Raw genomic sequence first — 12,921 nt, forward strand, 5'->3', positions numbered from 1 at the left:
TCAGTTATTCTTTGTTGCTTCCTAGGCTGGTGTTAGGCTTCCTCACTCCCTGTATTTAGGTTGGGAGACCCCTTGTTCCTCTTCATGCTCTCCATTGCTCCTAAGGCAGTGCAAAGTAGAAAGCCTGGATCATTAATTTCAACCTAGCCTGCAGTAACTTTGGTGAGGTACCAAATGATTTTAGTCTCCCTTTTTGAGCATTTAGGGGAAGGCTAAGCCTGTTGTTTATGGAGAGGCTCTTATCCCCTTGTCGAAACTGCAGAGAAGCCTGTTTTCTCTCAGAGCGGCCTATAACAGCCCCTATTTCTCCCCACCTCCTAAAAGGCAGCCCCCTTAAAACTTGTTGATATGTTATCCCACATTTTCTTTTGCCTAACTTAGCCCACTTATCTCCCAACTGGACATTAATTCCAATTATGTATTCAAAACAAAAGCAAAAAATTTTGCACATGAAACTTTCCATCCTAGGTAGTGACCTCATACTTGGGTTTCTTTCTCAGTATGTGAGTTCACCCCAGCTTCTGGTTTGCCCTATAATGGCTCATTGTTCCTTTGTGCGGGTCTTTCAGGTAAACAGGGCTTCTTTGGAAGGAACAGATATTCCCTCACATAATAAATAAGAAGGGCCTTTTGCTGGCCTAACAATCTGCCTTTGATCTAAAGGCAAATGGTACTTGGTTAATTACCGTGTTTGCCTCGAGCTCCTGGCAGAGTGCTGAGGCCTGTGGAGTTGTTATTTCCATTCATCAGCCGTCGGGGCGGGCAGCATATGACCTTTCTTCACTGGGTGACATCTGGGCTTTAGAATTTAGCATCTTACTGGGTTGGAAAGAGTAGCACCTGGGTTGCTAGGGTATGTGTGATTGTATATTTTAGCAGAGCAAAGGGCACGGGAATTACCACTTGTATTTTCAGGTGAACATTGGGGTGCCCACGTTGCCAGCTGGTTGAGGCCTGAGGTGACGGGTAGAAATTTCTTAGAGCTGGACATCATGACCTTGTATCTCACTGACCTGGCCGCAGTGGACTGTGTTACTCCATACCTGAGGAATTGTCACTCCTATGAAATGCACACCTTTTTCTCTGTCTGTAGGTCGACGAAGTGCACCACCCTTGAACCTCACTGGCCTTCCTGGCACAGAGAAGCTGAATGAAAAAGAAAAGGAGGTAACAAAATGACAGAGAGCTAGAGGAGAAAGAGTGGGATTGATGATACATAAATCCTAGTAACGGCAGCTGTCATTTACTGAGCATTACCATGTATCAGATACTGTACTGAGGGCTTCATATGAATGAAATTGTTTATAAACCTCAAATAACTCAACTCATATATGAAAATGGTTATTTCCTGTTGGAATGGCCACTTTGATGAGCTCTACTCTACACTTACTCCATCACTATAACCATCACATAAAAGATTGTCCCCATAGCATGTATGTAGCCATAAAGGAGGGACTTCATCATCACATAGAGTCAAAGACTAATTTTGATTAAAAATGCCATGACCTACTTTTCTTTTCCACTAAAATCATCAGACTTATCTTAATATTACTTTCGGCTGTCTCAAAAATTTAAAGCCAGCCTCAAAGGAGTCATCCTCAAGCATTTTCAAAAAAATGTGCCTAGCTATGAAGTCCATTCCAAAAGGAGAACCATCTTCTGTTCCTCATGCACTCCTTTTACCGTTCCCAAGATCAGTCTCCCCATCTGCCACTCCATATCATTAATTCAGGTCAGACAGTAAGGGGAGTCTTGGAGTAGGCTTGTTAGTCTTTGATTTCAGCCACAGGAACAGTAAAGATTAGTTTGGGAATGGAGAGGAGTGTATGTACTAGTTCAGCGTTGCTGAAGAAGGTCACAGGCCTTTCTGAGTCAAGTATTGAATGGCCTGGAGTTTCAATCAGTTTTATCCCTACCCACAGGCAGTGACCTCTCACTGCTCATTGCTGTGGGGTGCCACGGCAGGGGAGCTGGGACTGAGCCAGCTTTCTAGATTTTTAGCAGCTGAAGTAGCCTCTTTGCAAGGTCTCTGTCTCCTCCTTCAAAGTAGGAAATGTAATCACAAAATCAGGGACCAGTGCTTTATGCTGATACTAAAAATAATGTGATTCACGCTTGGGAATCCAAGTATCTGTACCCCCGCCCCTACTGTGCCCTATGGCTCTTCCCTGACTGGCTGTGTTGGAATGTGCTGGGCCGAGAGCTGTGTGGACCCAGGCTGCTCCTCAGGACACATACTTGTGCTCCTTGACAGACCCAGGTGAGCCGGCTGACACGTGCTGAAGTCGCTCCCAGCATTAGACTAGCTTTCTCTTCCTAAGTGTCTGTCGTGAGGGAGGATTCTCTCCAAGGAAGAGACTAAATGGAATGTGGTCCAGCCACCCAGCAGCTCCTATAAATAGTTGGAGGTTGATGTCACTTTTTTGAAATTTTATTTTGGCTATACCTACTGGATTAAATTACGAGAATGACAGATGTTAATGTTTATTAAATTTGCCGTGTCTTGCAGCTCTGTCAGATGGTGAGGTTGGTCCCAGGAGCCTATTTAGAATACAAATCTGCTCTGTTGAACGAATGTAACAAGCAAGGAGGCTTGAGACTGGCGCAGGCAAGAGCACTCATCAAGATAGATGTGAACAAAACCCGAAAAATCTATGATTTCCTCATCCGAGAAGGATACATCACTAAAGCCTGAGGCTCTGAGGGCCTGGGATCAGAAATCACAAGTTTGGAATGCCGAGGGCCGAAGGACAGCACGGGCGCTCTGGAGCGTTTCGTTGCTGAGCTGAATTCTCATTGTAAAAAGAGAGGAGGACAAAGGGAACCTTACGTTGTATTAATATCTCCTTTCTTCTCCACCCTGCTTTAAAACACTCCTGTTGTTGGTGTTGTGCTGCAGAGTTATGTGCTAGATAAGCTATTATTAAATGTGAGTGGGCCTTTATTCCCAACACCTCTTGTAACTAAAACAAGAACCATAGTACCTCCCATCAGAGTGTCGGTGGAAATAGAACTGAACCAGGCTGTGGTCCCAGGAGTCCAGCTCAGATCTTTGTACTTGGGAGGCTGGTTTTCTGATTATGTTTTGCTTTCAAACATTACAGAAAGATCTAAAATAAAGAGAAAGGTTATAGAGCATGAGAAAGCTTTCTCTTCCCTTCTGAGGATTTTTTAAGCTGACGACTTAACGTTTATGAGCAAATGGGAGGAAAAAATCTCTCCGTGATGGTCTTGTCCCAAACTACGTCTTTCCCTTTTAATGTCTGGCTTTGTACTTTGCAGTCTGTCTAATGTGCAGTAGACTTTTGAGGAGATGGCACCGGATATAAAATGTCTCTGTTATTTTTAGAATTAATGGATTAAAATGTTTTGCTACTTAATTTGTGGGTGTGTCAAGTATTCTGGTAACTAAAGCACACTTAGGGTGTTGAATGCCCGCCTCATCACGCTGCACTGTCTCTACTAACATGTGTGTCCTGGCGTCACCCTGTTCTTGCCCTGAGTTTCCCAGGATTCCAGGCCCCTGAGGATGGAGATGACACAGCTAACTTCGGCTTTGCTTGGATTGAGACCTGAACCCTAATTTCTCAGTGGTGACAGGCTAGCCTTCAATAAAAGCTACTTTTAAAACAAAAGTAAAGCAGTTTCGTATATGGGACTCACTAGGTACGAGGGTGAGTAACCCCACCACATCTGAAACTTGATCCTCAAACCTTTCCACAAAACAAGAAGCCAAACGTGGAGTCATGATTATCCCATTTCTGTTAGAAGCAAAGTTGTTTGTAGAAATAACGTCAGAATCTGCAACAAATTGCCTCCAGTAGCTGAATGATTCTTCAGTTCTTTCAGCATCCAACATATCTAATTCAAGTATCAGATGCTTTGTTGGAAGTATTTGCTCAAACTTTTTGACTCCTGTAAATATGCATGCTTATCTGGCAGTTGCAGATGAAAAGGAAACTCTTAGGATCCGAGGGAATTAGAATAAAAGACTTCAACCTTGAAAAGAGGTGGCTTGGGGCGCCTGGGTGGCTCAGTGGGTTAAAGCCTCTGCCTTCGGCTCGGGTCGTGGTCCCAGGGTCCTGGGATCGAGCCCCGCGTCGGGCTCTCTGCTCAGCAGGGAGCCTGCTTCCTCTCTCTCTCTGCCTGCCTCTCTGCCTACTTGTGATCTCTGTCTGTAAAATGAATAAATAAAATCTTAAAAAAAAAAAATTATTTCTAAAAAAAGAAAAGAGGTGGCTTGTGGAAATTCTGTCTTCTCTTTGCATTGTTATATCTCTCAGAAAACGGGCTCTGCCATCACCATCACCCCTACTTGGTTATAAAGGAATTGCCTCTTGTTCCTGAAAGGTAATTGCTGTTCTAAAAATCGGGACTGCATTAGACACCAAGGTTAGGTGGTGTCTCTGATAGTCCCCAAAGTCCTTAGTCTTGATTAAGGAAGGCTCCCTGGGAGAGGTGAGCTCTTTAGGCAATGAAAGGATTGAGAGGAGAGAGAGAGAAAGTGGCAGATGGAAGTGGGAGACTGTTGCAGACATAGTGGGTGGAGGATGATGTGGAGGCAGCAGTGGGAGTGAGGAAAACGATGCCAAAAGGTTTAGTTGGCGAGGACACAGAGGGCAGCTGGGGTAGTTAGGAGTGGGAGGATGGGAGGACAGTCTGATAGAAACCTTGGAACCACCCAAACTCCGAAAAAACTGATGGGGCTGGGGATCTAGATTTGATGAGGAAAATGGCATGGTTGAAAACAGAGAAAAATAAGGCTGTAGGGGGCGCCTGGTTGGCTCAGTCGTTAAGCGTCTGCCTTCGGCTCAGGTCATGATCCCAGGGTCCTGGCATCGAGTCCCACAACGGGCTCCGTGCTCAGTGGGAGGCCTGCTTCTCCCTCTCCCTCTGCCCCTCCCCCTGCTTGTATTCCCTCTCAAGCTCTCTCTCTCTGACATTTAAATAAATAAAATCTTTAAAAAAAATAAGGCTGTAATTTCAAATGACTAGATTTTAGGAAGTAGAATTATTATTGTAGCAAGCTCAACTGTACGAAATTTATGACCTAGACTCCCTGGTAGGTTTCTCAGAGATCAGGTCATATTTTGGGTAAGGGATACTCTTCATTCACTGAGTTGCCATCTTTTTGCACTTAAAATAGAAAATCACTTGCTGATACTTGACGTGGCTGGTATAAGTACATTATTTCTTTCCGTGTTCTTACCACCAAAGGAGGCCCATCTTGTTACTCAAAATTCAGAGCTAGCAAGGGCCTTACAAGTATATTCCATCCTTCCCCTTTGCTGCTAGACAGAGTTCACTATTAACCACCTATATTAAATAATCGAGGTCTCTTTTAGTCCATATTCTGAAGAGGGGGCATTTACTCAAATTCAGTGACTTGAGTACTTTTTGCTGTCAGGAATTTTATTGCAATTTAAAATTAAAGGTTTCTACTGGGATTTTAGGTATGTCCTTCTCTGCCAGGGGTGGGAAATAGAGATCAAATTTCTTCCCATGTCATGACCCTTTCCATGCTCAAAGATCTAGACTGTGTGGAGACCAGCTAACTCCATGGTTTATCTCTTTTTGGGTTCCAGTTTTCATCCTTTTCTTGTTTACAATACCCCCTCTGCACCCCCCCCCAATTAAATGTAAACTCAGCTAACCAGTCCTTGCTGAGAGGTGAGGACAGGTTTCCTAGTTTTGAGTCATGAAACCAGCTTGTGGTTAGCCAGAAAGGAGCGAAGACCAATGACATTGATCAACAACAAAATTCCAGTTGGTGAGTCATTCCAGCTTTAGGAACTATGCAGATAGGTAATAAGAGAACTAAAATCTCCAGTGTAAAGGATCAGAGACCCAAGTCGTAAAGAAGCTTGGAAAAACTCATCTGGAACACTCTTCCACTTAACTCTGGGCGAGAGAGTGGTACCGGTTCTAGACAGCATCCTGGAATATTGCCCGTCCATTTTGAACGATGTCTTTGTCAGTACCTTCCAGATACACACTGTATTACTGTTAACAAAAAAGGCTTTCCCATAACGCCTATGTACCTGCTTTTTCATTTGTCTGAATTTATCTAAAAATTAAAGTTTGGTTCTGGAAGTACTGATCTCGAAGTTTGCTTTCCTTTCCAGTGTGCCTAGCCAGATGTGGTTCACTTCTCCCTGACCTCCCAGAAAGGGACACAGCCATTCCTGTAGACTTGTGTAAAAACAAAGACTTCCTCTTCAATCAGACCCAATAACCACCTCTTCTGAGTGCGATGTGAGATGGAGCAGGATCTCTGATTGCCCAACAGGGTCAAAGCAGCCTGGATAGGATAGTAATGGGCATGCCGACATAGGCACTTAGTTTGCGAGAACAGTACTTGAGTATTTAATGAGTATTTTGGAACCTAAGTGGCCTATCCATGAAGTATGCACCAGAACTTAGTTTCCTGCTTTTGAGGTGTTGGGAGCTGGGAGGGAGGTGGGGACAGGTGAATCATTTCAGACAAGCTGGGAAGGCCAGTTTCTAAAACTAATGGGAATTTTTTTTTTTTTTTTTTTTTTGGTTCAGTTTTGCCAGTTGCCTCAGCTTCTGTCAGTTGAGATGTGCCATGATAAGAGTGTCAACTGCTCTTTGATTTGACTGACCAGGCTTACAAGTCAAGAGACAGGTATTTAAGGGAAGGGTGACTGTCTTACATCTGACATTAAAAGTCCTTTGTCACGATGAGTTACTTGCTTGGTATGTATTGTGTACTGGGCCCTCTTTCCTGTTAGGAGCAGGAATAATGAAGTTGAGATAAGAATCCAGAAAGTGACCATCAGAAGGTTTAAACCCAAAACAGAGTTACAAAAAAACTTTTTTTTTTTTAATAGATGTACTTCCCTTTGTCTTTTTTGCAAGCCCTATAGTTAACCTTTGCCAGCCCAGACTTGTTCAGTGTCTTTCAGGACTGTATAATTAAGGCTGAGGCACTTATTTTCTACTTTGGAGCACAGGAGGTGGATTTCTGTGGCACCACACTAATTATTTGGTTGAATTAATCTCTCATTCTTAACCAAGCAACACTTTTTCTGGCTTGTTCTGGTTTCCCCTGAGGTCTTCCATAGTAGAAAGCCTCCAAGTGGAAGCTTGCTAATAATCCTGCCCTGGGCCAGAGTTGTGTTCAACAGAAGTAGCATCTTAGGAAATATGGAAAGGAGGAGACCTCATAGTTGTTTTAAGAAACCAGGGCTTTAGGGGCACCTGAGGGGCTCAGTGGGTTAAGCATCTGCCTTTGGCTGAGGTCATGATCCCAGGGTCCTAGGATCGAGGCCTGCATTGGGCCCTCTGCTCAGCAGGGAGTCTGCTTCTCCCTCTCCCACTCCCCTTGCTTTGCTCTCTCTCTCATTCTCTCTGTGACAAATAAATAAAATCTTAAAAAAAAAAAAAAGAAACCAGCACTTTATTAATCAAAGTAAAAATGTTGAAATGCTGTCATCTTATCACCCTTCTTCAGTGAACTGACAGCCAAGTGCCAAGTCATCACACTTCCAATGCGTCTCTCTCTTCTCCTTGGAGAGCTATCTGCCAAGTATATACTCTGTTTCTGAAATTGTTTGCAATGACCTAACCTTCTCTTTTCTCCAATTAAACAATAGATAACTCCTGATTTGGATTTTCCCCTAGGATCACCTCTCATTTAGGGAATTCCTTAAAAACATAAAAATGTATTATTTTAAGAAATAAAAAATTAATGGAACCTGCACTGGGAAGCTTAATTTTAAAGATTTTATTTACTTATCTGACAAAGAGAGGAGAGGGAGAAGCAGACTCCCTGCTAAGCAGGAACCTAATGTGGGACTTGATTCCAGGACCCCAGCCAGAATCATGGCCTGAGCCGAAGGCAGACGCTAACCGACTGAGCCACCCAGGTGCTCTGGTGCTTAATTTTTTAATGTTCCCAGTCAGTGTGTCCTGTGAGGAAACATACTGAATTGGGGGGGTACCTGGGTGGCTCAGTGGGTTGGGCCTCTGCCTTCAGGTTCAGGTCATGATCTCAGGGTCCTGGGATCCAGAGCCCCTCGCGGCTCTCTGCTCAGCAGGGAGCCTGCCTCCCCTCCCCCGCCTGCTGCTCTGCCTACTTGTGATCTCCGTCAAATAAATAAAATCTTAAAAAAAAAAAAAAAAAACATACTGAATTGGGGCTAAGTGTCTTACGTTTTATGCCCAATTTCAATCTTAGAATGTTGTCTAAGATGAGAAGGGTAATTTCCAGGGCCATTTAATAGCTTTCCCCCCAAAAAAATACTGAAAAGGATTGAAGAGTTCAGAAATGCCATGAAGACACTAGCTTCCAAGTACCAGGGGCCTGAGGAGTGGATGGACTGATCTGAATTCTCCATAGAGGGGGAGGGAGCAGCAGGGTTGCAACCCTGTCCCCATGGGAATTTGCTGCCTGCTTTGGAGAGGTAGAACTCTTTTTCCATACAGTATCCTGTTCAGGAGCCTCTTTTTAACCAGGGGCAGGCCGCAGCAGAAAAAGCCATTCTACTGGGGACAGGAACCAGAGCCCTTATTTTTCCCCAGAGGAGAGCACTCTGATAGATTTTTACGAGGGTATTTACCTAAGCTTTAGCCACAGATTTGTGACAGCAACGTCAAGCTTACCTGGCAGCCCTCCTCCCCAACCCCACGAAAATCTTTGCCTTGTTGGGCATGCATGGTTTCAAGATTCAGGACACCTGTCAGATCGAAGTCAGCATAGGTTGAACTTCATGATGCAAAGCAAACTGCTTTTGAGAGCAAAATCTCCCAGGAGTGCCTCCGCCCCCAGCAACTGCAGAAAAGAAGGCATCTGTGGGAGAGAAGGGTGGCTATAGACGTCATTGCATCTTCCAGATCCCAGCTGTGACCTGGCTCAGAGTTTTACAGTTAAAAATAACCATGGCTTAGAGTTGGGGGGAAAAGTAAACTGTTGGGTCTCCATGGAAACTAGGAGAGGGATAAAAGCAAGCCATGGATTTCCAGCAGATGTGGCAAGATGGGGTGGATATAGGCGTTGGAGCTTAGAGGCTTTCCAGTGAAAGGGGATACCCCTGATTTGCATCCAGGATGTAACCACACATTGCTCCAGGGCTCTAGGGACACACTTTGCTGTCAAGATATGTTTGCAACTATAGTGTGTGTATCTTAGGTCTGGTGAAGAATTGAGGCGTCCAACTTCCTATAACAGAGATTTGCTACTATTTGACAAAGCAGAGAGCTGGTGAACAACATAGTAGGTTAGATAGCGCCTTTTTTTTTTTTTTTTTTTTTTTTTTTGACAGACAGAGATCACAAGGAGGCAGAGAGGCAGGCAGAGAGAGAGAGAGGAGGAAGCAGGCTCCCCGCCAAGCAGAGAGCCCGATGTGGGGCTCGATCCCAGGACCCTGGGATCATGACCTGAGCTGAAAGCAGAGGCTTTAACCCACTGAGCCATCCAGGTGCCCCTAGATAGCGCCTTTTAACCAATCTGGGAACCTCTGCTCCCCCCTGCCCCATTCACATTCCACTCTTTCATTTACAAAGTCAAAGGCTCGGCCTAAGTACCAATTTATAACTAGAGGGGAAGTCTTCAAGCTCTTGAGTTGACATGGATGTTTACTCCCCTTGAGTGGGATCAGGTTTTTTTTGTCTTTGATGTTGTAGTAATTATGCAGAATGGCATTCGTTACCCCCGGATGTACATGCACTCCAATGTTCATAGCAGCAATGTCCATGATAGCCAAGCTGTTGAAGGAACTGACATGCCCTTCAACAGATGAGTGGATAGAGAAGATGTGGTTCATATATACAAGGGAATATTACTCAGCCATGAAAGGATAAATACCCACCATTTGCATCGACATGAATGGAACTGGAGAGGATTAGAAATAGCAATGTGATGTGAGTGATGTAAGTGAAATAAGTAAAGAAAGACAATTATCATATGGTTTCACTCATATATGGAACATAAGGAACAGTGTGGAGGACACAGGGGAAGGGAGGGAAAAATGGGAAGAAATTGGAGAGGGAGACAAACCATGAGAGACTCTGGACTCGAACCAAACTCAGGGTTACAGAAGGGAGGGGGATGGGGTAACCAGGTGATGGGCATTCAGGAGGGCACGTGTGGTGATGAGCACTGGGTGTTATACACAACTGATGAATCACTGAACACTACACCAAAAAATGATGTACTATATACTGCCCAATATAACATAATAAAAAAAATAAAATATCTAAAAAAAAAAAAGTGGATCTCTTAGCAGTTCTGGTATTTTTACTACCAGAGGTGATTAACTCACTCTTGGGGGGAAATATCTTATTTCTTCATTTACCCTTCCTTAAAGTTTTCTTTAAAAACAAAAAATTCTTAAAGAACTATATGAATGGGGCACCTGGGTGGCTCAGTTGGTTAAGCAACTGCCTTTGGCTCAGGTCATGATCCTGGAGTCTTGGGATCGAGTCCCACATTGGGCTCCCTGCTCGGCAGGAGTCTGCTTCTCCCTCTGACCCTCCCCCTTCTCATGCTCTCTCTCTCTCTCAAATAAATAAATAAAATCCTTTAAAAAAAAAAAAAGAACTATATGAATATATTCTGGTTGTAAAAAAATTTTTAAACCCCTCGGGGCACCTGGGTGGCTCAGTCAGTTAAGCATCCCCGGCTCTTAATTTCAGTTTGGGTCATGATCTCAGGGTTCTGAAATGGAGTCCCACATCAGGCTCCACACCCATCAAGGAGTCTGCTGGATTCCCTGTCCCTCTCTTCTTCGCCTTTTGCCCCTCCCCCACTCATGTGTGCATGCTTTCAAATAAATATATACATCTTTTTAAAAAGTTGCTAAAACTCCTTTCTTTTCCTTTCTTACATTTACATGCTTTCTTGTTACCTGCCCCAGTGTGTTAGAAAGACCTGAGTGCTAATTCTTGTTCTGCTACTTAATAATAATGCAACCTTGGGCAAGTTTCTTAATCCCTCATGTCTAACGTGTGGTTGATAATACCTACCTGACTTAGTGTGATGAAAAAGAAGTGGGATAACACACCTGGCACCTCCTTTCTTTTTTCCTTCCCATCAAACCTTTGATATTTTCATGCAACTCCAGGCAGATATGAACAGCGTTTGATTTTCCATTACCACACAATTCATGCTATGCTAAAGTCTCACAGAGGGACAGTAAGACCTCAAGGACAAAGAGCAAATATTAAAACAGGCAAATGTGTCTTTTTCAAGGACGTTTCTTTGGAATTCTCATCACTGTGCATCATTGTCACTGCCCCTGGGCTGAATTAAGGGCAGAAAACTTCAGACACAGATATTAAATGACCTAGTTATCATGGGTATGTTGTAATGTTCCCTTATATAATGCCTACCTCAAGAAGCTTGAAGTCAGGTTACAAAACTGTACATGAACTATTGTAACTATATAAATAAAACTAAAAAATCATGTATAGAAAAAAGACCAGAAAGAAAAGTTGCTAACTGTTGTTTTGGTAAGGTTGTAAAATTATGGGTGATGCTTTCTTTTTTTTTGGTAATGTGGCATTTCCTTATTAATGGAAAAATAATATTTTATGAGAATGATGAAAACTAAAAAAAGAAGCTTGGAATATTCTACATGTAATACAATTAGTTAATCCTTATGATAGCCATATAAGGTGGTATCTTACATCTTACAAAATAACACAAGCCTTCAGCAAGTTCTGTAGTAGATAAAATTGTGTGTGTGTGTGTGTTTAAAGATTCTATTTATTTGACAGAGAAAGAGCAAGAGAGCACAAGCAGGGGGAGCAGCAGAGGGAGAAGCAGGCTCCCCACAGAGCAGAAAGCCTGATGCGGAACTCGATCCCAGGACCCTGGGATCATGACCTGAACTGAAGGCAGACTCAAAACCGACTGAGCCACCCAGGTGCCCCCAAGAAAATGTGTGTTCTGGGTCATCCATCCTCCTAGTTCTTAATCTTAATCTTCTTAATCTTATCCTTATTTATAGTGTTTTTTTTTTTTTCCCCAGATACCTGGTGTCCACTGCTCTTCTCCAACATGTCAAAGGACAATAAAGATTTACTTCTTTAGGGGATTTGCATTTTTATAGTAATCAGTAGTATATACTCTGGAATTAGGAGCATTAGCAAGCAGGTGTTCGAAACATCTGTGAGCCTTGGGACCTGATGGCATCCGGAAATCAGACTTCTGCAAACTTCTGTAGATCAGGGGAGCCTTGATCACAGCTGTTCCCCGGTGCTGACAGATACATGAAAGCTGTTGCCAATTTGTTAACCAGAGGCAATGATACGAATGGAAGATGCAACTGTTCTAAGGGACTCATAAAGGTCTGATTAGCCTAATCTAAGGCATTGCCCAGGCAATTAGGGAGAACATTTTTGGAAAAGCAGACTTCAGAAGCCAAGCAGAGTAGAAGTTTCTACCCTCTACTTACTGCATCTAATCAGATCAGCTCTCATTCTGCACCCAAGCTCCACCGCTGTCAGGCACTGCTTATTCATTCAGATGTAGTCAGGATCAACCACCCCTTCGCTGGGCATAGACAAGTCCTACTTTTGTAGCAGATGGCCTCTAAGATGTATCTACATATAACATAGTTTCATAAAAATATCTGTGTACAGTCTAGTAATGTGCTGTCCAGTAAGGCAGTCACTAGCCTCATGTGGCTATTTAAATTTATTAAAATTAAATAAAAAATCCAGTGTCTCAGATGCACTAGAGCCACATTTCAAGTGCTCAGACGCCACGTGAGGCTAGTGGCTACTGTGTGGGACAGTGCAGATACAGAACATTTCTATCACCCCAAGTTCTACTGGACAGTCTAGAAGGTAACACTTTCAAATTGCATTTTTGTAGAGGCATAGGTCAGCCTGCACTTAAAGGTGTAAAGCACATCCTGCCCACAGGCATATCTGTAATCACTAAATGGTCTT

General features: G+C 43.4%; 1 protein-coding gene and 1 long non-coding RNA gene across 6 annotated transcripts in view; one reads left to right on the top strand and one right to left on the bottom strand.

Annotated features, from left to right (window-relative positions):
* TADA2A (transcriptional adaptor 2A) overlaps window positions 1–3,380 on the top strand; it is a 52,380-nt gene extending 49,000 nt beyond the window's left edge. For all 4 annotated transcript variants that reach the window (XM_047708327.1, XM_047708330.1, XM_047708328.1 and 1 more), the window contains 2 exons: window positions 1,094–1,167; window positions 2,510–3,380. In XM_047708327.1, the coding sequence (XP_047564283.1) occupies window positions 1,094–1,167; window positions 2,510–2,695 (260 nt within the window). In that variant the 3' untranslated portion in view covers window positions 2,696–3,380. The remainder of the gene's footprint in view (window positions 1–1,093; window positions 1,168–2,509) is intronic.
* Window positions 1–12,921, bottom strand: part of LOC125087721 (uncharacterized) — a 14,499-nt gene continuing 1,578 nt past the window's right edge. For both annotated transcript variants that reach the window (XR_007123498.1, XR_007123497.1), the window contains exons 2-5: window positions 10,990–11,165; window positions 2,239–2,392; window positions 1,076–1,146; window positions 1–100 (exon numbers count right to left, since the gene is read on the bottom strand). This is a non-coding gene — a long non-coding RNA (uncharacterized LOC125087721). The remainder of the gene's footprint in view (window positions 101–1,075; window positions 1,147–2,238; window positions 2,393–10,989; window positions 11,166–12,921) is intronic.

Source organism: Lutra lutra, chromosome 16, assembly GCF_902655055.1.
Source record: "Lutra lutra chromosome 16, mLutLut1.2, whole genome shotgun sequence".
Classification (NCBI taxonomy): Eukaryota; Metazoa; Chordata; class Mammalia; order Carnivora; family Mustelidae; genus Lutra; species Lutra lutra.